General features: G+C 42.2%; 3 protein-coding genes across 4 annotated transcripts; 1 reads left to right on the top strand and 2 right to left on the bottom strand.

Moving 5' to 3' along the window:
- Positions 1–1270: 1270 nt before the first annotated feature.
- dnajb1a (DnaJ heat shock protein family (Hsp40) member B1a) lies at positions 1271–5878 on the bottom strand. Of its 2 annotated transcripts, XR_520711.1 has the most exons (4): positions 5003–5878; positions 3484–4067; positions 3010–3358; positions 1271–1752 (listed from the first exon to the last, which is right to left on the bottom strand). XR_520711.1 is itself a non-coding variant. In XM_008295111.1 (3 exons), exons 1-3 carry the CDS (start codon positions 5211–5213, stop codon positions 3128–3130), a joined length of 1026 nt encoding a protein of 341 aa, XP_008293333.1. In that variant the 5' UTR covers positions 5214–5878; the 3' UTR covers positions 1272–3127. The 2 variants fall into 2 exon arrangements, 1 of the variants encoding a protein (XP_008293333.1); XM_008295111.1 differs by having other exon boundaries at positions 1272–3358.
- A 2181-nt stretch (positions 5879–8059) lies between these two features.
- On the top strand, positions 8060–14390 carry tecra (trans-2,3-enoyl-CoA reductase a). The gene is made up of 11 exons (XM_008295110.1): positions 8060–8879; positions 9617–9668; positions 10053–10097; positions 10222–10325; positions 11647–11762; positions 11983–12088; positions 12218–12290; positions 12380–12423; positions 12513–12570; positions 12717–12805; positions 13408–14390. The coding sequence occupies exons 1-11, from the start codon at positions 8712–8714 to the stop codon at positions 13579–13581; spliced, it is 1029 nt and encodes a 342-aa protein (XP_008293332.1). The 5' UTR covers positions 8060–8711; the 3' UTR covers positions 13582–14390.
- Positions 14391–14394: 4 nt separating this feature from the next.
- samd1a (sterile alpha motif domain containing 1a) lies at positions 14395–24395 on the bottom strand. Its single transcript, XM_008295109.1, has 7 exons — positions 23910–24395; positions 19926–20292; positions 19373–19509; positions 19187–19247; positions 16513–16591; positions 15782–15896; positions 14395–15679 (listed from the first exon to the last, which is right to left on the bottom strand). Exons 1-7 carry the CDS (start codon positions 24270–24272, stop codon positions 15533–15535), a joined length of 1269 nt encoding a protein of 422 aa, XP_008293331.1. The 5' UTR covers positions 24273–24395; the 3' UTR covers positions 14395–15532.
- Positions 24396–25292: the final 897 nt, after the last annotated feature.

The following is a 25292-nucleotide window of genomic DNA, read 5'->3' as shown; positions in this document are numbered from 1 at the left end:
AATAATTACAGATACTGTTATTTCTGATAGCTTGATTTATATTTTGTGAAAGCACTGTGGACTCATGTTGCCAGTTTCGCACTTAAGCTTCCTCAGGACTTTAAGATCTCCGCAACCAAAGCCCAGTTTGGAGAAAAAAATGATTTTGGATATTCATGTCCCCCAGAGGATCAGTGACGTGGTAACTGTAACTTTCTAGCTCCAATATAAAGTTCAAATCCCCAGTGTACCATGATGTTTTGTTTGTTTGGGCTTTTTTAGCCTTTATTATAGTTGACAGTAGAGAGAGAGAGAGAGAGAGAGAGAGAGAGAGAGAGGAAAATATGGGGGGAAGGACCTGCAGTAAATGTTCATGGACCAGACTCAAACCGACGACCTCTGCCTAGGGGGCCACCGCCCCTGTTCATGGGTCGTCCGCCCAATCTGTTGAGCTGTCTGGGCGCCCCCGAGATGTTTTTAAGATCTGAAGTGTGTTATACTCCTCCACTGATAAACTTCTTTTTTTTTTTTTATCTATACTGGACACGCCTCGCAAAAACCCTATCAGACTACGCTGTCAAACGTGTACACGTGATATCGTAGCCGACTGAGTAAACTACCATGAAGCTTACTAAGCACATTTACATCAAGAGAATAAGNAGAGAGAGAGAGAGAGAGAGAGAGAGAGAGAGAGAGAGAGAGAGAGAGAGGAAACTATGGGGGGAAGGACCTGCAGTAAATGTTCATGGACCAGACTCAAACCGACGACCTCTACCTAGGGGGCTACCGCCCCTGTTCATGGTTCGTCCGCCCAATCTGTTGAGCTGTCTGGGCGCCCCCAAGATGTTTTTAAGATCTGAAGTGTGTTATACTCCTCCGCTGATAAACTTCTTTTTTTTTTTATCTCTACTGGACACGCCTCGCAAAAGCCCTATCAGACTACGCTGTCAAACATGTGCACGTGATATCGTAGCCGACTGAGTAAACTACCATGAAGCTTACTAAGCACATTTACATCAAGAGAATAAGCTTTTTTTGTTTCAATTACACCACAAATTTTGTTTTAGTGCTGCCAGTTGTAAAATTACCAGTATGTCTGCCTGTGCAGATCTTTTATATTACCATTTCAGCCTTTAGGTACTGCTGTCAGGCCTGTTAAACTTTGATGATTCATAAAGACAAAACTGTATTGCACAAGGCCCATTACATAAAGTATGAGGTGGAATCTGGGAGAAGGGTATAATTGTTAAAACATCCTAAATAATTAAAACACCAGGCCACAACTGATGCATTTTTTTTTTTGTTTTGTTTGCCAGTCTCTTTAATGTGGAAATGCAAATCATCACAGCATAGGAAAGGACTATTAAAAATTTCCATGCTACTATCTACTCATAAAAGCTTTGTTGTTAAAAGTCAAAGCATTTTGGATCCCAACCTGAGGAATTTCAAAACATAAACAAGAGGTAAAGAAAACACCGCTTTTTACATTTTTCCCTTAGAAAGGAAAAAAAAAAAGCAAACACCCTTTAGGGAAACAAAAAAATAATTAAAATAAAAAATTACAGAGATTACACATCTCTACATTCATGTTAAACCACATGTTTGTGCCAGAAACTTAAAACCTCAGCTGAGGCTACATGAAGCGGCAAATAACGACTGTCGTGGAGTTTTTTTCCTCCTATGACAGTCACATCTACACTAAAATTATTTTGAAAGTGCAAAATTAATCAACTGATTTACTCACCTCCATCATCACCACAGATTGCTGCTGTACTGTAAAAACACATACGTCCAGATACATTTGTATTTTGGAGTGAATGCTGTGAGGTATAAGAGAAGTCATGGTATTATAAGACAGAATGATCAAACCAAATGTGATTCTGCAGGCCTTTAAATCCGGGGCTTAAACCTTTTTTTTTCACAACCTCGTCTGTAAGATTTAACCTGATGCATCAGGTTTCTTTTATGCTTGCTAAACAAAAACAACAAACACACTGGCTTTTGATTCAATAAGAAGTCAAACAGACAGAGTTATAACAGATGAGGAGCAACTAAAACATAAATACATATGATATTCTTATAAAATATCATTAATGCTTTGTTCATCTTAACAGGGTAGAAATTAAGTCTAAGATTTCAGTCGATCACACGACAGGTTACACACGTGCCTTCGACATACTTCGAGACACATACATACATATTATAATTACACAGGGACAATAGTTTGGCACATGAATTCTTCCTATAAATATTTTAAATATGTGTGCACTCTTGTCGTAAACATTTTGCAACATGTGCAATATTTAAAACTACAGATCCGTCAGTCCAGTTTCTGCCAGTGCAGAGTAACAATCTGATAGAAGTGCTTTCTGTTTCCTGCATTTATAATCTATGTACCACCTCTCAACCAGTCTCAACAATTTCATGTATGAATGGATCTTGCAGCATGGAACTATCTGGGATCATTCATATGTAGCCGTACATCACTGAATCTTCACTTCTAATCATAACAGGAGATGTCCATACATCGGCACTATTTTCAGCCTTCAGAACACTAAGTTTTTTTTTTCCAGGAATATGAGACACAAAAAAATGAGTGTAAATGTACAACACTGAAAATGAAAACTCTATTTAATGCTGATAATCTTAATAAAGGTCAGTATTGGTGCCGATACTTAGGATCCACACAGTATTTTTAAGCCTCGATTTAATCTAACGCCAACCAACACCATGTCCTGTTGAGTATCGTAGTTCTGGCTACATTCTAGCATGCGTCAGTCCTCCTGAGGTATAGTTAAGCAGCTGGCTGCGTGTTACCTTAAAGCACACTCACAAAAGTCTGCGGTGAATCCGAATCCTCAGTTACCTAATTTAATTTCCAAGTGGTGCAATTCAATGAACTTTTATGAACCCCTTTGTTTCTGTGGTTTGACTGCGTTCTTTGAACACAGCAAACTTTTCCTGGACACTCATTAAACTGACTGGATACTGGGTAAGTATATGGTTTTTGTGGTCAGACATGAAACTTACACTCAGCTGGAACCATATGTGCCCCTTATTGTCCAGGCCAAAATGTGACGGCACAAAGAAGAGCGTCACTGGAAATGTTAACTGGTCAGGCTTTGAGGCAAACTTCAGTCCTTTGGAGTCACGGGGGAAGAATCTGCTTGAGTGCATCGCGTGTGCTTTGGCCCAGTTTGTCAGGAAATTTAACAGTGAAGTCCAAAATCATGTCACCTCTCTTCTCAGGGAACTTGGACAGCGGCAGCCCTTCTCCAGTAATGCGCTTTTTCATTCCAGGTTTGACAACGTCTCTGGAGGTCACAGTGATGGTCCGGCCGTCCAGCGTGGGAGCACTGACTGTGCATCCACACAACGCCTGCAGACAGAGAGAGAAAGAGTGCACAAAATGTGGGGTTAGGTTTTTAATATTAGCAACAGGCTTTTTTTTTCCTTGAAGAATTAATGTCTAAGTGATATTTTCTGACATTAGTGCTCACTAACCTCTCTAAGTGATATTTTTGCTGGATACACTATATCGGAACCCTCTCTTCTGAAAAGCGGGTGTGGTTTGTCCTTGACCACAAACACCACATCTGCAGGAATGTTGGTGGGAGTTTCATCACCCTCCCTGGGAAAGGTGATCTTAGTCCCCTCCTTCCAGCCACGTTTGATGTCGACTGTTAAAATCTTGTCTTCGCTGCGCATGGTGTAGCCGTCGGGATTCAGTCTCTTGCGAGAGATCTTCATCTTTTTTGTGCAGCCTGAGAAGACCTCTTCCAGGCTCACCTTCAGCTCGTGCACCACAGGTGGGTCCTTCTTTTTCTCGTGTGCTCTATGAGGGCCTCCTGGGTGGGACTTAAAGGACCTGTGAAACCCACCCATGCCACCCATTCCTCCCATACCAAACGCTGTGAATGGGTCGTTGATATCCATATCGTCCTCCCCATTCTGCGTGAAGAAATGATCGAATGGGCTGCGGCCACCGAAGAACTCCGCAAACATTGCGTGGGGGTCCCCGTGGAAGGTGTAGTTGTAGCTTGTACCGCTGTGTCCTCCACCTCCTCCATCAGATGAACCCTTTAATCCTAATGAAGACATGGACAAACATCAGAGCTCTGTGGGGAAACCTCTGCAGGAAAAGGTGGCTGAAATGTGAGCATGGAAGCCATTATTGGCAAGTTTTAGGTTATTATATATCAGCACCATTGATTGGCTAATTTGACTAATAACTAGGAAATTAGGGATTTATTCCTAAAGTGTTGACTGCATTAAAAAATTAACAACAGACAAATGTAAACCAAAAACAGTGTTCATTCTATAAATCATAGGAATTCAAACCAATGAAATATAGTGAAATATTTTTTTGAACATGTCAGTTTTGCAGAACAGTGATACCTTAATTCCAACTCAACAACTTTTAATTCATCGTATGTCATTTGTCAAGTAAGAATACAGGTTTCTGGCTAATAACACACTCACTTATGTGTCATTTTACTAGAATCTAATAAATAAATCTTCACTAAAAATGCAATAAATTGATCATGTAAATATCCATCACTTGCAAGACTAGTCATGATCACACTGTTAAAATTGAACCTTCATGTAGTAATTAAATGGGTTTTTTTGACTTGCTAAAACACCTAAAATTCAGATCTATGTCACTGTTTCTGCCTTTAAGAACATATGCAGGTACATGAAAGCCTAAAGGCACAAATCTGTGCATTTCTGACCTGGTTAAACCAGAATCATCATCTCATGGCAGACTGACAGGACAGGCTACAACTCGCAGTTTCCAGCAAGTTCTCCAGCTACACCTATTGTGAGCACGCATGCATTCATTGTCTGATTACTGGTGCAGAAAGACGCCAGAGACACCGATGACTGTCAATAATTAGGAGGATGCATCTGTATGTGCATGAGACCAAACAGGAGCAGAAAGTGACAAATGCATGGTTGGATGATGATTATACAAACTAACAGCACAAAACCGTAATGCGAGCTGAGAGAGGACTTCAGTTACCTTCTTCACCAAAGCGATCGTAGATGTCCTTCTTCTTGGCATCGCTGAGGACATCGTAGGCTTCAGCGATCTCCTTGAATTTGTCTTCCGCTCCGGCAGCCTTGTTCTTGTCCGGGTGATAGCGCAGGGCCTGCTTTCTGTACGCCTTCTTTATCTCCTCCTCGGAGGCACCTTTAGCTATACCCAGCACTTTGTAGTAATCTTTACCCATTACAATGACCGGTCAGTTCTCCCCCCACTTCATAAAAACATTGTCAGCGGCTTCGGGTTCTGTTCAGCAACGCATCCAGCATGTACTGCGTCCGCTGCGGTTCAGGTTAACGGTCCCCGCCGCCGCCGCCGCCGCCGCCGCAGCTGTCACCGCTGTGGACACTAGCCGGCCGGGTTAGCTAGCTGTCAAGGTTGTCCGTCCTCAGCTGTCACAGTCCGTGGACAACTTTATGCTCTGCACCAAGACGAGAAGAGGAAATAAAAAAAAATGTCCCTTCAGTGTAGCGGCGCAGCGTGAAGCAACGTGTTCGTCTGAGGGCGTCTGAGCGTGGGAGCCGCACTGGAAACCCTGCGGGGAAACTTCTGGAAGAAGCTGGAGCTGCTGATGTGGGTCATCACCGGGCCGAGAGGACTCCCTCCCTGCTCCTGCCGGGTTCGTCTGAACCACCGTCAACATCCACAAGTAGGTCAGAGCTATCTTTAAACTAAATACGCAAACCAGGTTCCCTCCTCTGAATGAATTTGTTCTCTCTTATTGAATTTCCAGAGTAAATGAGTTGTTTTTGTTTTTTTTTTACCGAGCATTTCAGTAGTATTTGAAATTGAGTACGCATGCGCAGACGCTTGGGTTCTTGCGGATTCCCATTTGGCTTCACTTCTCATCCTGTACATAAAGATGTAGATGTTTAAAAAATATGTTTAAATAAATACATACATACAAACAATATATGTATATTAGTGTTTTTATTTTTAATATTTACATTAAAATGCATTTCACTAAGATATGAAAAAGCAACTTGCATGCTACTTCGTTGTCATTTTATTTTGGCTAAAATAATTCAGTCTAATACTAGAAGTCTGGAGGGTTTTATGGCTGTCACCAACATGTATTCTGTCTCTCTATCTATTTATTTTCTAGATTCCTTTTTTTAAATTGTTTGTTCTACAAAATATCAGAAAATTATAACAATTGTCAATCAGTATTTCCCAAAGCTTTTGTCCAAGACCTTAAGATATTCTGTTTTTTGTCTTAAAAGATTTAAATAAATAAATAAATAAATACTTATATTTTAGAAGCTAGAATCAGAAAATGTAGATTTTTTTTCTTTAAAAATGACTCACACCGATCTTTTAAAAAATAATTAATTTAATAGTCGGCTTATTGATGAATTGTTGCAGCTCTAGCAGAGTTATGTTGTTATTCAGTCCTCCCTGAGTAAAGTCCTGCAAACACACCTGGCAAATGTTTGCATGTTGACACAAGTAATTTGACAATTATTTCCAGTAATTCCTTGTACTTTTATGTGGTAACAAGAAAAAAAAACTTTAAGGTGGAATAACCGATTTATGACAACTAAGATGTCCAAAAATGCACAACTAATATGTGCAGGCAAGCAGTAGGTGTGGAAATTATTACAGCAATGGACAACAGCGTAACAGCATTGTATGTAAAGTTAGAAGTCTAAATCATATTGTTCTATTTTTCATATAGCTACAGGAGTGTGTAACAGTGCAGAGTTTGCTGGAATAAATATACTGATAGTTACTATACCTAAAGAGGTAGTTTGCATGCATCTGTTGATGGATGTGCAGACTGCACAGTGTAGCTGATAAACTAATGCTGACATGTTACATATCAATGCACAGCATGTTTGCATAATTTGTAAGTACAATAAGGTGATTTGCTGCTGAAAGGTGCAAACTGTACAGATGTGGCTCAACTAGCGGTACATGTTTGAAGGTGTATGGAAAGAAACTCTCCCTGAGTGAGGTTGTTGAGGTGGTTTCTCTGATTGTACAGTTCTCTGTAGAGCCCACTAGAGGGGACAAGTTGACACAAGTTACTCCTAAATCAGGAGCGGTCAGCAATGATTTTCCTGCCCACTGCCAGACTCCGGAGGTGTGTACATGCTGGGTGTTGGGTAGTTTGCCACTAATGAGCTTATTACTCAGGACTACAGGCACAGATATTTGCACAGTTAAATAAAAACCTTTCTGGCACAGTTTGAATAACAACAACAAGCTTCAATGAAGTAGCATGTTTCGTAAGATAGCTTTGTTTATGATTTCATTATAAATATCACTGTTACTGCATCCACCGTAGCTTTACCTTACCCGAAGCTAAACAAAGGCTCAGCTAAACTGATGAAGTTACAGTATGTCAATCTGTGTACAAACAATAACAAAATAAAGTTTTATCCATATCGAAAGCCACAATAATAGTTGTAGGAGATATTACTATTGTGTCTTATAAATAATAATACAAATATCCACCCAAAACGTATTACTTTACACTTCTCTTTTTGCTTCACACTACATTAGGAATTAGGGAGGATTATGAAGATTCCTTAGACAGCCTAAATATATATACTGTGACATACTGTATCTACCAGAGAGCAATAAAGACACTTCCTCTAACCACAGTGATCTCATGGTATGGCAAATCAGATGTCAGATCTAAGTGTCACCATATATGAGTTCAGCATATTTTAGATCATTATTTTCCCATAAAGTGTTGTCTGTTTAACAGAAGAATGTTTCTAATCCAGGACTCAAAAGTGGTCTTGGAATGCATGCATGCTACTGCTTCTTACTGGTGGCTTGTGTTGCTCCTACTTGCTATAAATAGACCATAGAATATAGATATGCAGTTGGCTGTGTGCGATGATGAGTTGACCCTGTGCGCTGAAAGGCATCTCTGATCTTCTCCCAATCAGCATTTTCTTCACCCTCCCCCCAACACAAACCTCCTTGAAGTATTTTAGAAGTGATTTAGCACACAAACCTTGAACCACACTGGCCCCGAAATAGACACGTTTGTCTTCCGAGTTCAGAGAAAGAAAAGGATACTGGCCACACAGGTGGTCTGAGCGAGGGGGGGATGTGTTGGCATGTAGGGATCTTCCATCCTATGGATCAGGCTTTCAATGGGGCCCAACAGCAAACAAGTGAAGAGCAGAGTGGACAGGAGATGTGTCTTATAGGTCTAATCAGAGCATATTGGCATCTGTCACTGGGTATGGCTGCATGTGGCTTCCCAAGGTTAGCTAGCTGGTGCAGAGCAAATCAGGCGACTTATATTTAGCCTTGCAAATGGCGCGCTATGGATTATGTCTTGGGGCTCTCCAGTTTCGTCTTCAGTGCGTTTTGCTGCGTGAAGGGGGGGTTGTGGATTTGCTATTCAGGTGAGGAACAGGTCTACTTTACGCTCTGAGACCAGCTCTCCTTTGATTTTCTTTTCTTCTCACGTAACTCCACTCTCTCACACACAAACAACACGTCTGGGGAGGAAAGTTGTTTATGGTCACTTTTATTTTCAAACTGGAGGGGTATTCAGTGAGTCCAAAAGACGCCACTGAAGATACTCCGGAGAAGGACTGACAGTTCCCTGGGGGAGAGCTGGGAGCTGTTGCACATACCAGCAGAGGACAACCAGAGCCACTGGACATATCACACCGTTATTTCACCGGGCAGTTGAGGTTCGGGATCAAACATTGTCATGGATGTACTTGCCTTAGAGGCAAAGAATGTGAATGGAGCAGAAGCCGAGAAGAAGTCTGCACCGAGGCCAAAGCCAAAAGCCCCCAAAAAGGCTAAAAGGATTGTTTACTTTGAAGTGGAGATTGTGGACTTAAAGACTAGAGAGAAACTACTGCTGCTGGACAAGGTGAGTGTCAAGATGTCGGAGAGGGTTTCATTACACTCACCTTTTATATTAGCCATAATGATTTTAGAAGACAGATAATACCTCGTGCACAATTGTGATTACAGATATTATCTTCAAACAAAAGACACAGAAAGGTTATTTTGTACATTTTGCATATTGTAGATTTTACTTACAGTTTTACGATTTAAAGATCTGGTGTCTGTTCTAAAAGTAGCAATGACTGTGACTGAGTTGCAGTGAAGTCAGAGGAAGCCTGTTTGTTTTAGCTCTACAGAGTCCTCACTTTGAGCACATGGGTAAATTTACAGATAATCATCTACTTTACAGGGTGCCCGGTCAAGTGCAGCTATTATCAGTTATGCTTCTATTGAGCGAGGGTTGCAGTTAGGAGGTGAGAATTCTCTCTTCATCTGACAGGAATTTTCTGTTCCAGCTACAGTACATGCCTGCGCCACACTTGGCCAACAGGCAGGGCAGACAGAAAGACAGACATGATTAGCAGCTTGGATAAATGGGCAGAGTTGTGTACTTAACATGAGAGATCATATTGCAGGGTGAAAATGGAAAAATACAAGTCTGATGAATAAAGAAATAAAAGCATCAGTAAAGGTAGTAACACATGGTTTCTGGTGTATTTTTAGTACTTGGTGTAAATGTCAACATGGCAGTCTGTAAACCCATGCTTTTGGTGATAATACAATCTTAAATATATTTTTATTTTTCACGTTTGATTGTAGGTGGAGCCAACTGCTACTGTGTTGGATATTAAGGCTTTGTTTCATAAAGCATGTAAGTAAATTTATGAAAAGGAGAGGAATTTGTGTTTTATTTTCTTTTTAGAAATAATAGTTTTGGTGTGGTGTTCCGTCCACCATGTTGGTCCAGACTAATGTATGGTAACTATGAGATGGATCACCATGAAACTTTGTACTGATCCCTAAAAATGAATCCAAATGACCTTGGTGATCTCTGGCAGTTTGGTTGGCATTTTGACCTTTTAGTGAAACATCTCAACAGTAAAATTAAATTTGGCACAGACATTCAATACTTTGGTTTACAGCCAAATGTTTCTGAATCTGATGGCATTCAGTGTTTTAGGGTGGCTGAAGTTGCTCTTGTTAATGAGTAATCTCTTCAAGAAGCCCAGAGTAAAGTTCCTCCTTATTCTGACAGATCCAAAGTGGTATCCAGCCAGACAGTCCCTGCGTCTGGATCCAAGTACGTCTGCCATGCATTTCAATGAATTCTGCGTTCATCCAGATCAGCTGATTGACAGTTGTGTGTTGTTGCGGTGATGTAATGGGATGTTGTTGGGTCTTGACTCGACTGTCATGTTTCTCAGAGGCCAAGTGTCTCAGGGATGAAGAAGTTCTCCAGACACTTCCTGTCGGAACCACAGCCAGCTTTTACTTCAGTGACCTGGGACCACAGCTCACATGGGGAACCGTGAGTTGACGTGTGCACAGACACACCACATGTCACACCATACAGTGGTACTGCACGTTTTAGCCAACTCATGTCATGTCACACATACTTTACTTTACAGTGAGCTATTTTTGTTAGAACCTTCTGTATTAAGTGTTTAAACCTGTATCTTGTTATGAAAATCCACTTTCATTCAGTTTTAAGTATTGTTTTTTATAAACTGCCTGTTGCTGCAACATTCAAGGTGAGATCCTCTGACCAGAAAACACCTTGTAACTAAACATTTTGAAATCTGCATTGTCTTTATTAAGTCTAGGTTTGTGTGATTAGCTTTTGGATGTGATCCATTCACTGTTTTTCATAAGAGGCCCGCTTTGCAAAACGGTCTGCAAATTACACACGATTTGCACTTAATATGCTAAAACACGCGGAAGCCCTGGCACGGTCTTTTGAAATTCTTGTACTTTAAATATGAGCAGACACCCTTTCACCCACTCAATAACTCTTGAATATAAATATCAACCCCACAGTGACAGTTAGAGGTGATTTGCTGTGGTTCATTTCCCCCACCTCCTGCGCTGCTTGTCCTCTGTCCTAGGACATATAATCTCATGGCCCCATTTCTACCAAAGGTGTTTATCCCCCCGACCTCTCACTTGCCTTTCACTGCGCCTCTTTACTCACCCTTGCCCACTCAGTCTCTACATTCCCTGTCCTTACCAACCCTGGCACAACCCCCAGCACCCTGCCAGGCTTTAGACTGATGCCAGTGTGGGTGGAGAAAGCATGAAGCGCCCCGGCAGGGATCGCCAGTAGCTACTGGTGGGGCACGCTGAGCCGGGGCTCTGCTCGAGGTGCTGATTCAGGGATCTATTTCACTGTCAGCTGTGCTGCTTCACTTGATCATATCGTTTGTGGAAAGCTGGTATTACAAGCTGCCTCAGTGTCTTATTTGCTCCATGGGCACATGTTAAACACTGCTATTGTTACACTGAATGGCTGTCACTGCTGGGCAGAAGTAGATAGATTGACTTGGTTTCAAGAAGCCAGAACCACACTGGTGTCAGTTCAAAAAGTCAAGCTGGTGTCAGTTGCATGTTCTCCCTTTGACAGCTAGTTTAGACTGACAAAGTGCCAATCCAACATAGATAAAAATGTTTTCATTTTACTGGTCGGTGTATTTTTTTATTCAACAAGTGAATTGTCGGAGATGTTAATTGTAGTTATTAGGAGTGTTTTGTGTTGCCCTTTTCTGCTTTTTTTGTGCATTTCTTCTCATGCATCTGGCTACAATTTGAGAACAGCAAAGTTTACAGCGTTCCTGTTTCTTCACTCTCTTCAGGTGTTCCTAACAGAGTGTGCTGGTCCACTGATCATCTACTTAATGTTCTATTTCCGCCTTCCCTTCATCTACTCTCCAAAATATGACTTCACCAGCAGCAAGCACTGGATCGTACAGTGAGTGTTGGCTTCCTCCTGCTTTTAGGGATCCGTTGTGATGTCACTCCCCCATATCACACAATCCCAGGCTTTGCACAGAGGCCCCCCCAACATGACAAACAGTTGTGAAGCACATTGCAATGTTGACACTGAGTCAGGGCCAAGTGTAATGGACTGCAGCGGGGCAATGTATTAATCACAGCTAAATATGTAAGTGTGTGTTTGTGTCCTGTTGCAGCTTGGCCTGCATATGTCACTCCTTCCACTACATCAAGAGGATTCTGGAGACACTGTTTGTCCATCGTATCTCCCATGGGACCATGCCTCTCAGAAACATATTCAAGGTGACTGTGCTGCACGCTTAAAGCTGCGAACATTATATTTATCATGTTGTTCTAAAAATTCTAAAACCTGCGGCATGTGGAGCCCTATCTCGGCAGGTTGACTTATTATAGTCACGCTTTCTATTCCAGAACTGTGGCTATTACTGGTGCACTGCAGCTTGGATGGCATACTACATCAACCACCCCCTCTACACCCCACCATGTAAGTGCTGATGACTGCAGTTCTCACTTTAGCTCATCAGTCAAAGTTGACTTCCATCTTAATCCGTTTCGTCTGTGACACCTCGACAGATTACGGGCAGCAGCAGGTGAACACAGGTCTTTACATTTTCTTGGTAAGTTTGATATCTGTGGAAGTCATCTGACACATGGTGAAGCCACAGTTATTTTGTTGTGTCGACGTTCATTTTTGGATGTCTTGCAGTTCTGTCAAGTAGGAAATTTTTCCATCCACGTTGCACTCCGAAACCTCAAATCACCAGGTAATCTATATATTGTAACAATGCATGTGATTTAAATTAGCATTTTAAGGATTTGTGTTTTTTAATATTTAATTATTATTATTTTTAAATGAGCCAAAATGTAGAGAATGCTGCCCTTTTTAATTTGAGTTTACACATTATTTCAGGTTCAAAAACCAAGAAGATTCCTTACCCAACGAAAAATCCCTTCACATGGATTTTTTGGCTGGTCTCTTGTCCGAACTACACGTACGAAGTAAGTACAAATCTGCTCAGACACATACTTTAAAATGTGTTTTAATAAAACACAAGTTAAAAAAAGGTTCCTCTAATTGATTAGGTTTTCACATTAATGTTTCTTTATGTTCATGCTTTTTTTGTTTTGTAAGTTTTCCAACCTTTTTGTTAACATAGAAAAATCTATGTAGCAGAATCAATCCATCAATGAAACTTGATTGGTACAGCACCTAACATACAGCCTGGTGCAGTACAAAGTGCTTCACAGATGACTGATACGCCAATACAACAGAACAAGAAGAGGGTTTAATTAAAAAGGAATACATCAAAAAGATTAAAAAGGCAAAACATAAAAAGAAAATTATATAAGATAGATTATAAAGTCAGTAAAATAGATGTTAAAAGATAAGAATCTATAAGATAAGTGCTTTTGAAGGGATTTTTTGTTACTTATTAGTTTGGTTGTTAATAAGTTTGTGTGTCTGCACTGAAATACTTTAACATTTCAGTAGAGGAGCCAATATGATATCTCATCCTCACACTGCTGCTGCCATCTGCTGGTTGCATTCTGTCCTTGTACCATCAGCCTGGACACACTGTGTTTTAACTTCTCGCCCACAGCTCGGCTCCTGGATCGGCTTCACCGTGATGACCCAGTGTGTGCCCGTGGCTTTCTTCACTATTGTGGCCTTCATCCAGATGACCGTGTGGGCAAAAGGCAAACACCGCAGCTACTTAAAGGAGTTCAGAGATTATCCCACCCTGCGCTCCTCCATACTGCCCTTCATCCTGTAGAGCCTGGACGTAGACAGCAACGCAACTGTCGCTCCATGCATCCAGCTCCTCACTGATTGGGCCCCTTTTTGAGGGCCCCTTCGATCCATTTGGATGTCAGGGAGTGTGTGCTGACGTTAACAGTGTAGATGCATTTTGGTCATATGGACTCCATGTGTCACTTTGATCCCCAATGAGGAGTGACAGTCGCCGTCACTCTGAGTGTCGGAGTGGTGAATGCAGGACTGTCAGAAGCAAAGGAAGCTCCAAAGTCTTACTTTAATGTTGTTGTATGTGGTCTAGAAGAGAGAGAATATAGAACAGTATGTCCTTTTTATTTTGCTACTTTTGTGAGTTGTAAAATATTCAGTGGCGAGTGCTGTTTAGTTTTTGAAGAAAAAAAAATCACATTATTTTCATAGCTTTTGGCAGCCTAATCAGTGAAGTTTCTCTCAGAGCTGGAATACCAAGAGGCTAATCTGCGTTGTCAAACTAGTATGCAGCCTGGAGCTGACAACTTTGTGGTATCGTGCAGCTCATGCAGTATTCTGCTGATCCTGAGGTGACCTTTACACTGTGGTAGTGCTTTTACTAAGTGTACTCACTGCTATTCCGTTTCCGTTCAATGTGCCTTTCACTCACTGCTGCATTGACTGAACCTGAGATCAAATGAGGAACTTTTTTTGTGAGTGAGGAAAAATATTCAGTGTTGAGCAGGAATTTTAACTGTGATGGAAAGTTTGTTTACAATATTTTAGTCACTGCACCTCTGAAACAATAGCTTTTTGATGAACTGTTGATTCAAGGGTAATAAACTCTCCCAAAACAAATAAGTAAACAGAGACATGAGCTTTATTTGTGACTCTGGAAGAAATGTCCGTGTTACAGATAAAGAGAGGAGGGGATACACTTGAGATGAAGACTACATCATATGGAATGTTACAATTCAAGTGGCTGGCTTAGATCGAAACACAAAGCGACACCAGACAAATTATAAATGGATGATAACATAAAATATTGCATTTCATCAAGATATCTGCTCTGTGAACAGATGCTGAGCAGCTGTACTGAATTTAGAATAATATAATCAGTATTACAAGAACATTTCATACAAGTTCATTACTTTACGTTGCTAATGTATAAAAGCAAATTTCATCAGGATGCATATTTTCTGGTCACATCAATCTGCAATTGTTCCCCAAAATGTAACTGTGTTTTTGGACCACAATCATTTTGAATTAAGACAGAACAAAAATAAAAAAAATTTAAAAAACAACATCAGGTAGTAGTATATTATATTGGTTATATCTCGGCGTTGAAAGGACGCTAAGACACAATCCAAAACAGCAGCTTTTGGTGGCATGACAAGTCAGGAATCAGACTCTTAAGTTTTGATGCAGATACGTAGACAGTCTGACTTCCCCAGCACTTTGATTACATTTAAACTGACTCATCATACAAGAAAAGGAAGACGCACAATAGATGTGCTTTATGTTTGTCTGTGACTGAGAAATAGTTTCTGGTCCAACAGATGGTACCATATCAGACACAGGGAGGACATCCAAACCTATGGCAACAGTGTAGCCACAGGACAGTCTGTGTGGATACAGTCGCCCATAGGTGGTCCCCTTGGTCCTCTTCAGTGGCTGCATTACCCGACGTAATGACGAACGGTCACTGCCGCTCTGCTTACAAACATCCTCCGAATGTAGCCGTCTGTTCCCTCCGCGATGGGCCCACATGAAATGAAATCCATTTGAAAACTAAAACCACGATGAGAGGTAGGACAACTGTCTTTCAGTTTCTGGTCATTCTCACAGTGAAAGTGAATTCCATCACAGCCGTCCCCCCCGACTCCACGCACCCCTCGACATACGCTGTATTTGGAGGTTGGCGGTAGGATCCAGATGGGGGAGGCCTCTGCATGCATGTTTGAGTCAATGCAGCATTGTCTGTCACTGGAATCTCCACTTCAGAGGTCCTCGTACTCCAGGAAGTGGGTCCTCTGCAGCACTTTTACATGGCGCTCATAGATTTTGAGGGCAGGGCCGAGTCGGATTGACAAACCGGTCAAGACGTCACTTCGCTGCATTAGGAGAAGGGACTTCCCATCAATTTCCTGTTGAAGAGAGAAGAGGTATTTTGTAAAGCAGGTTGTAAGTATACTGTCTCAAAAAAAATGCATTGTCTGGCTTATGAGGTGCATGTGGCAGTAACTAACCTGCGTTCTGAATGCCACAGCCTGCTCTGGAAATCCTGCAGCTGAGAAGTAACTGGCCACATCTGCCACAGTCCACTGCAACAGGTTCTGGCTCATCGTCTCCTTCTTCACCGAGCTGGAGGAAGATCAGACGAAATAAAGAGTCACGACCCCAGACTGGCTTCTCTTCAGCAGGTGATGTCTCACTTTGATGTATTTTCAAGCTTTTACTTTTCCTACTGTGTAGTTCACTCTCATTATTTAAAGTACAGAGGTGAACTGATAATCTGGACATTGGGCCAGAGTCCAGAACGGCAGGTAAACCAAAGGGCCAGCTGACCCGCTGAATGGAGGCAGGCTGATTAACTGGCTGGCAGTTGGAGTCAATTATGCTTAAATGCTCAGATCCTGCCATCTGCATTCGAAAACATTTGGTTTTTCCAGTTTATTATTACTACTGTTGTGCTTTTAACCTTGTGTATTATTAAGAGCTGCTTTCATTGCATGCTGTACATCCAATATGACAAACAGCAGGCAGCTGACATGAACTCCAGATCAAACTCCACGACTTCTATGTCTCAGTTCATCCCTGTAGATCTGAAATATGTAGATGTACTATAATCTAAGAGAGGAACTGACAGATAAAGGTTGATAAAGGTCTATCAAACTTTTGTGTAGAGGGACAAAAACAATTCACCCAAATGCCTTTCTAGTGGTGAATGTAATGGTCTGTTCACCAGCAGGATACTTACACTTCATCACCTTTTCCACCATTCAGAAGAGTGTCTTCAGTTACCGTGAAGGATGATATGTCTATCTTCTTAAATGTGCCTGCAGACAAATGGGAAGTGACACTATAATAAATGTGCTCCAGTTCACTGCTTTGTGATGGTTTGACAACATAAAGGCAAAACATTTCATTATTTTTCCTTCTTCTATAAAATGAGAACAAAACTTGAACATTGTCCCAGAATCAAAATCATGCATGCGTCATACTTCTTCTTAAATCAACAGCAACATGCAATAAATAGCTGCTGTGTGGCTCCACAAACCTTTGGCTTAAAACAATTCATATAATCTGACCTGAGTATTGCAACTCTGGTATGAATCAAAACTTGAAGGGGGAACTTTAAAGGGAGCTCAGTTCTTATGACTCACCACAGGAGCCAGTCATGGTTCTAACTTTTGTCCTATTTCTGCATCAATGTGTAAAACGAAATTCAATAAAAATTGACTTAACAGTAGTGACTTTTGCTGGAGTTTTGACTGTGCAGCCTCACACCACTGATATTTAGTGGTGTGATGTTGAACCAACAGCAGCAGAGTTCAAAATAAATGAAAAAGATGCTTTATCCACAGCTCTAGTATTCTGCACTGACTGTCACGGTACAGTATGTTTTTCTATTAGAGTTGGTTCATGGTTCAGTACAGGGAGGGCTCAGTGTTGATACAGCCTCACTTTCCACCAGCCCACTTTAACGGGATACCGGCAGGACTGTTGTCATGCGTGTGACACATGACAGGGACCCAAGCCCCAATTTTCAATAAATACAGCTCCTCCTGTTCCAACTCCACCCAGACCCAGCACAAGTGCTGTATAAGGTGGCGTGGTAGATGCAGAGGTAAACATACTTTAGTGTTGTTTCTGTTATACCATGTTTGTCATTTGCAGGCGATCTTTCAGCCATGTCTCATCAAGGAGGGATATTTTATAACCACATATGTTACGTTAAAAACTAACTACTCGCTATGTTTTTACTTGTAGGTTTTACACGACAAACACAACAAATACTGGTTATTGGTATACATTAAATACCAGAGCAGGGTACTATGAAGCACATTTAACATATCCAGGCTTTCCTTGTGTAAGCTGGTTTAACAAAACCTAAACCCCAATCTGAGATAATAGCAGTACCATGACGGTGCTTATCAATTTCCTTTGTTAACCAGTTTTTGTGACTCTGCTTTTGCACAAATGAGTGATTGTATGTCACTGTCTTCAGTCAAGAGGAACAGTTTTTATAGTAAAGAGCTATGAAATATATAATATAATATAATATAATATAATATAATATAATATAATATTTCTGTAAAAATAGCTGTAACTGCAAATGTTGCAAGACATTAATGCTGGTAGAAAATTGTTTATTTTATAAGTTAATGTATTTGTTTTACTACTAAGTGCACTCTCAACACAGCTGCTTAGTTGTAAAGCGACAGCTGCACATTAGAGCTGTTTAACTTCATCCCTTAAACATGTTAGTCTAGAAGTGTATTTAAGTGTGACGACATCCCATAATAAAGAATGCGTTGGATTCACTTTACTTTTTGGCGACTCCAAGTGAAGTTAATGTTGTTGATTAAATATTCTGTGTGAGAAACACCAATACACCAATCAACGTTCTAATCTGTGTTCTATTAGCTGCAGTACTAGCAGTGTAAAAGAGACTTGGCAACAAATTGAGCATAAAAGAGATTTATGCATTTTCTGCATCACCAACCAAATGCGTGTAGGTTCTCGTGGCAGCATGATGTAAACAGTTTGTCTACTGTAACTTCAAGGCTTCTATCAATGGCACGAGCAACATATGATTCAACAGGTTTGCAGATATAATGTATCGCTCATAGAGAACATCACAAGGTAAAGAACTAGCAGTGTGTCTTACAGCCACTTCAAGCCCCAAACTCTGCACATAACCTCCTCCTGAGCAGGTTAGCTGCAGCATGAGCTAAAATGGTGATGTAGCCTGATAAAAAGACAGTCACATTCTGGATGGAGGTTCATACAGAGGGCTGGTCTGAGCCTAAGGCCAGAGTTTTCAATGTCACAAAGGTGACCGTGAGCCTTGACACTGTTCATCACTTCCAAACCAAAATCTGTAAAATGACGGTTGCTGTGTTTATCTGCAAACACATTCATACTACAAAACAAGAACAAGACCTTTTCAGAACAACTATAAGCGATCTGTAGGCTGAAATGATTTCTACCAAACATCATTTGAGACTGACAACCTTCTGAAACACTTGAACACTTCTGTTATTATAGTGGTCATGTCTGTAGAATACAATCTCTACAAGCAAGTGGAATGATCAGCGCAGTATTCTTCAAGGACAGGACTGAGCAACGACTTCTAACAGTTAAAACAGGCAGCACCTGGATGAAAGGTAGCAGGACAGGCTTGTGAAGCATTCAAAAAATCTTCAATAACCCCTCAAGGCAAGCACCGGTAAGTAGGGCCAAATAACAACCAGGATGGGTTTTTAAACATAAGCTGCCACTAGTAAATTCCAATAACATGCGTGCGTGTTATTACAACCCTTTCTCAAAATAAGGGAGCAGTCCAATAATCAATCTGTTCTCTGCAAAACAGATGGAAGCTACACAGCAGGTATGAAAAACATAAAAAGGCAAACTAAGTAACTCACAGTTGTCAGATGGGGAGGACAGTGTTTGTGATCTTCCATCAGATACATTCTTGGTCTCATCCTGTTGGCCAAACAAAAGAAGAACAAAACAAATTCAACATGACATGTCAGGTAGGAAGCAGCGAGATCAAAGAAGCGGGAGACATACAGATGTTGTTTGTCGCAACAGGAATACAGGCCAATTACCAGTCGTGCTGCATAGTCTGGTACCAGCTGGTCGGACTGGAGGCTGCTGTCCTCCACCTTGCCTCCATCTTCTTTCTTTACGTTGTTTAAAACACAGGGGCTGCTAGTTTCAGAGTGGACTGCTGGCTTTGTGGCTACTGCTGACACAGAATGAAGCAATTACACACTGAGATCATACGATGGACTCTATTCCTGCCAGTGCTAAACAGACTAAATTCACCGAAAGGATTTGTTTAACAAAGTGATGCTGCTGAAAGTGTTTTTAATGCTGCTCATTAAACCTGAATAACTGGTGCAAACAAGCCAATGCATGAGTGCAGAAGACATCGCTAAGCCATGCAAATGTATGATTTTCACCGGCAACTCTGTATTTAGCCTACATTAGGACATTTATACTGTCAATACCCAACAATTAATCACCTAGGTGGTTAAAAGCTCCAATCCTGACTTCATATCTAATGCAAGGCTAAGCATAAGCGTGCACATAAAACAATATTAGAGTGCTCTGTAATGCCGGGTGCACACATTACCCTGCGTCTGGCAGTGTGAATACCTTTGTCTCGCTGCATTCCTGGGTGCTGGCGCTCTGCTGGGCAGTGAGCAGGATCATAAGCCCAGTCATTGTGTGCGAGGGCCCTGGGGCTGGAGGAGGGTAAGGAGTTGGGCCTCTCACCAGCCTTCTGGAGAGAGGCACAGTCCAGACCCGAGCCAGGGCTGCAGCCGGGGCCGGGACCGGTGCCGGGGCCAGGCCGAGCGCCAGAGGGGGAGCAGGGGGCAGAGGCTGCTCGCACGGGGGCGCAACGCACGGCAGCGTCTTCGTGCGTGCGACCGGGAGAGGGTCTGTCCTGGCCGTCACGGCTCTCATCTGCCCCCTCCTCATCAGCATTGCTGTCTGTGTCCATAGCCATGGAGGTGTCAGCCTGCAAGACACACACACACACACACATTGCACCGATTATGTGTTTTGTAAAAACAAATCTTTTTTTGGATTAGTGGAGACACATTTAATTCAGTGAAACAATTGAGTTATTTTCTTGACAACAACTTACTGGTGAAGTCTGCAGGGCTGCAGAGGGGTTGTTGTCATGACCAAGTGGGACTAATTGCAGGCTAAAGGGTGTCACATGAAAACACGCTCATACAGATGTCGCAATTTGACCGCTGTGGTGGTAAATTATTGCCTTTGAATGCCTCCGTCCCTCTGCGCGGTGCAGCGTTGCTCCGCAGACAGACAGCGAGCCCTGCCATCAGCGGCGCGTCTCCATGCAATTAAACGTGTGAATACAGTGTTGTCTTATTGTGTGGAACTAGTTGTGACATACGCACTCGTTGGAGGAGAGAGGGAGAGCGAGGGAGAGGGGGAGGAGGGTTTTGTCGACGGCGCCCCGAGTGAAAAATTACCTTGTGTGCGACTGCGTGTCCAAGACCCAGCAGCGGAGCACCAGAGCGCACTAAAGCCCGCCCCGCTCCTGTGGACGGCGTTCACGCATCGCGCTGCGTTTCTCATAACTTTCACCGAGAACACGGTCACAAACACACCGTCTCTACCCAACATCACCTCCGCTCACAAACACCGGCGATGTGCTCGGTGCGTCTCAAACCACTCGGTGTTCAGAGGCCTCCTTCACGGGTGCTTTTAACACACGAGAGCACCAAAAAAAAAGGAGGGGGGGCCGATGGGAGGCGGGTTTTTTTTTTCTTTTTCTTTTTTTTTTAGGTTTTTCCTCAAATTTCCTCTAAAGTGCGCATGGAGTTCTCGCCATTGTGTCTGTGCTCTTTAACCGAGCGCTTCCTAAAGGGCCGAGCCGCGGCGCAGCACAAACCCGAAGACAAAACCCGAGCTTTAAGTCGACGGGGCAGACCGAGGCGGCACTCGGAGCTCGCTGAGCACCAGTCGCCTCGGCTGCCAGCCTACTTTGACTTTGCATCGGGTCAACGATTTACAGTAAAAGCGACTGAGCAGAACGCAAACCAGTCGGACACGTCACTGTCTCCGCTTGACCCTCGTATTGTGGTTTTAAAAAGCTGCACAACGACCCCCCCTCCGAGATGCGTCCATTCAAAGTAATTACGCGTGTGCATTTTTTTTTTTTTTTTTTGCAGCGACACACGCCTTTCAGAGAACAAAGTCAATTTGATCTCAGCTTAACCCAAATCGGACAGGCGCATCCGCCATCTAGCGCCGGGCGAACAGTTTGCGGTCGCTTTAGTTCAGGTCTTCCAGTGTTACCGGCTCCTGCATATTTCATTACTTTGCAGTGCCGCGGCTCGTCCCGAAATGCTGTCAACAAATAGTTGACGGACACAAGAGAGGAGATGCGGGACGAGCGGGGCCGAAACAGCAGCCGAGCGTCGGACGTGACCGAGGTTGGCAGCGTGTCCGATAATGGATCTAGGGGTTCCACTTTATGCACTGCGTCGGTAATCGCCCATCGCTCGAAAAATAGACGCAGTTTGCACCCGTGAACTGATTATAGATTTAATAGAAGTACTTTATCAGCGTTGACCATCGATTTGGTGGCTGTTTTAGGGGACAACACATAGTGATGGGCATATTTTGAAGTCTAGACGTAACGGGTGAAATGTCGTCATGTGCAGACAAAAACGCATGTGTGGACATGGCTTGTCGTGGCACCGCCTGAGACGCCTGTTCTCGTTTTTTCAGCGATACAAACACAACAACCCAACAATGTCCCATCGTCCCCCATCAGGCTCCTACATCCGCGGTGTTTAAGACTTTTTTTTCCTTCACCCACTCCCACATCGACAAGTCAGCGATAACGAGGAAACACGTTTCCTGCCCTGGCTTTCAAGATAAAACAGAAGATGCTCGTTATTGGCTCGCGGCATATCAGCTCTTTGAAATCATGTCAAATCTCTGTCGTGAATAACTTTATAGTAATAACTTTAAAGCAGCACATGACAAAGCCTACACAATTCTGTTTTATCATCTTATAAGGTTTTCAAAAACATTTACTTTTAGGGACAATTTTACACACTTTTATCCAGATCGAAGACACAAGAACACATCACTCCTGTTGTCGCCTCCCAGTATGTTTAGGATTAGATTTTACTGATTACTTTTAAGTCCTTTAATGGCCAAGTTATACTGAAGCACTGTGAGATCCTGGGGCAGAGGTCTTTTGTTTGTTCCAGGGGGCCAACATTTGCAGTCAGGGGCCCCAAGGCTATGAAACAATGTGCCTGAGGAAACCAGGTCAGCTGTGATCTCCAACAAATATCTGTTTTTATGTTACTTTGGTTAAACTCTATAACATCTGATATCGAAGGGTCTTAGCTATATTACCAATTAGATTAGTCACCATAATTAATAACACTGGAGGGTCTCAGCCTTCGTAAGTATTATTTTTACATAAAGTAGTATTTCACACTGTTTTTGTAGGATTTTAATCCCAAATATGTAAATTACTTTGATAAAATCACACCAGAAATAACGCTGGAGGGTCTTGACCCCAATATTTACACTTTAGCGTGCCACCAATCATAATCCTTTTTACTGGAGGGTGCCGTTACGCAATGGCTGTTGCCTTAAATATGCTATGTTCTAAATATGACTTGATTTAACTATTTTATCTTGTTATATTGTATGCTTAGGATCGTATTTATTTGTTTGAATTTGTTTTCATGATTTGTCTAATTTGCAACGTTGTAAAGCACTTTGCATCACTGTTTTCAAAAAGTCTTATACAAGTTAATATTACATCTATTCATATCAAAACAGGCTTCTATCACAGAGCCCTTCCTGACTTTCTTCTATAGATTCCTTTGAATCATCATATTTCTAACTTTCTTGTAACCGTGTTGGTTTTTATACACCATGTGTTTTTATTTAATAATTTTCTGACTCGTTTGTTTTATTTTGCTGCATTGTGAATCACTTTGTAACTAGTATTTTGAAATGGACAACTACAAACAAATAAACATGATTAATGTAACTTATTATTAAAGCAGTCACTGGTGAGTGAAGCTTTCGACGCTCTTATTTTGAAAGCCTCACCACTCAACTTCCGGGCTAGCACTACTTCTTTTCTGTTAACTTGACGGCCCCTCCTCCCCTTTCGCTCAACGCCGAGTTTGGGGCTTGAAAAGCGCTTTCTGCTGCCGATAATGGAGGCTCGGGTTGTTGCGGACGGACAGGACGGTGCAACTTTTCACGTCTTCGCTTTTGTCCGTCCGCATCGTCCGTTTAAAGTGCTTCACAAGCGGCGCAACGTAGAACACAACACACTCTGACTACACGCGCACCTTCTGTTGTTTTTTTTTTTTTTTTCTCCTCCACCTCGGCAGCGCTCGAGCGAGGTCCAAACGCCGCTCCCCGTCTGCGGCAGTTTCGGGTGCACTTGCAAAATCACTCCCCTCACCACTCCCAAAAAAAAAAAAAAAAAAAAAAAAAAAACAACCACGCTTATTACCGGCTCGTTATTTTTTTTCCTCACCTCCACCTGTTAATTTACCATGATGTGATGTGACAACGACACGTGAGCTCGTTAAACGTGCCCGTTCAGCCTCCACGTACCTCCAAATCCTCCTCGTCCTGGTCAACGGCACCGAAAGCGCTGTCCCCGTTGCTCAAGTCGGAATGACTGGCTTCTTCCACCGCGCTCCTTCTCGCAGCCGTCGTTAACGACACATCGTCCTTTTTTCTGCTCCTCCGCTGAACCTTGGCGGCGTTTCGGTACGAGATAGAGCCCTTGTAGTTAACTTTCAGCACGGTTTGCTCCTGAATCAGTTTCTCCAGTTCTGCGCAGGTTCGGTCGGGCTCGGACCCGTGTCGTCTCCGGACCATTCGGCAAATCCTCTCCAAGTCCGGCCGGGCTTTTCGAGACCGCAGCGAGTCGATAGTGTCCAGGATCCACTCGCGGTACTTGGATTCAGACATTTTTTTTTTTATTTTTTTTTTGCTGCTCGGTTGCCTCGCTTGTTGTTTTCTTTTTTTTTCTTTTTGCCTTTCTTCGTACCCTCGGTGCGTCAACCTCAGACGTTCCTCACGGTGATTTTCGGGAGCCGCGGTCCGAGCTCTGCTGAGAAGCGGAAACCTCGCTGAACGCCTCCTGCGTTTGCGTGTGCGCTTAAGGTGGACCGACGGAGTTAGCGCCAAAAGTTTCACTCCAGAGGGGTTTTAAGGTGGAATCTGCAGTCCTGGACGGAAACGAGCGCCAACAGTGGGTCCCGTGTTTCCTCCTGCGGGTGCAAAAGGCGGCGTTTTGCTTTAAAGGGTTAGAAAAGAGCAAAAATGCCAACAAATATTTTTCACTTTGAGCTCGGCGTGTTACATAAGACATATCAGCTTTTTTTTCTTTCTTTAAAAGAAAAAACAAGCAATTTGTTTGCTTTTGTTTTTCAGTCAGTCTTCATTTGTGGAGAACTTTTTTTCTTTGTTTCATACAAATGGGGGAAAAAAAGAAAAAACAAACAAGCGAAAAATAAAAATAAAATAAAATAAAAAACAAAAACATACACACAGGAAACCAGAGGAAGAATAGCTTTTAATGATTTGAAAAATAAGACAGTGGTAGAAAACTGGTGTACTAAAAGATGAATTAGATTAAATGTATAAATAGATAGACAAAAAAAACCTGTTAGCCTGCAGGGTAACCAAAGCTAAGATGTCTTCCACCATATTTTGAACAAATAATAACAAGAACTTCTTCTGTAATATGTGAAAATGAAGGAGGACTTTATTTTCACAACTCTAGCCTTACTAACGCTAGAATTCTGGTCAATTATCTAAACTATTACAGAAAACAATGGCACAATAACAACCTATCTGTCTGAAAGGCTAACTAGCTGCTAAACTGTTAAGCTAGCAATGTTCTGCTACATTTGCTTGCTATAGCGCGAGCTAGCAAGCTAGCTATCTAGCTGCTAAACTGTTAAACTAAACGTTCTGCTACATTAG

This window comes from Stegastes partitus, unplaced genomic scaffold (genome assembly GCF_000690725.1).
Source record: "Stegastes partitus isolate 25-593 unplaced genomic scaffold, Stegastes_partitus-1.0.2 Scaffold1020, whole genome shotgun sequence".
In the NCBI taxonomy this organism is placed as follows: domain Eukaryota; kingdom Metazoa; phylum Chordata; class Actinopteri; family Pomacentridae; genus Stegastes; species Stegastes partitus.
Note: the sequence above shows the minus strand (reverse complement) of the source record. Positions and strands in the feature narration are given on the sequence as shown.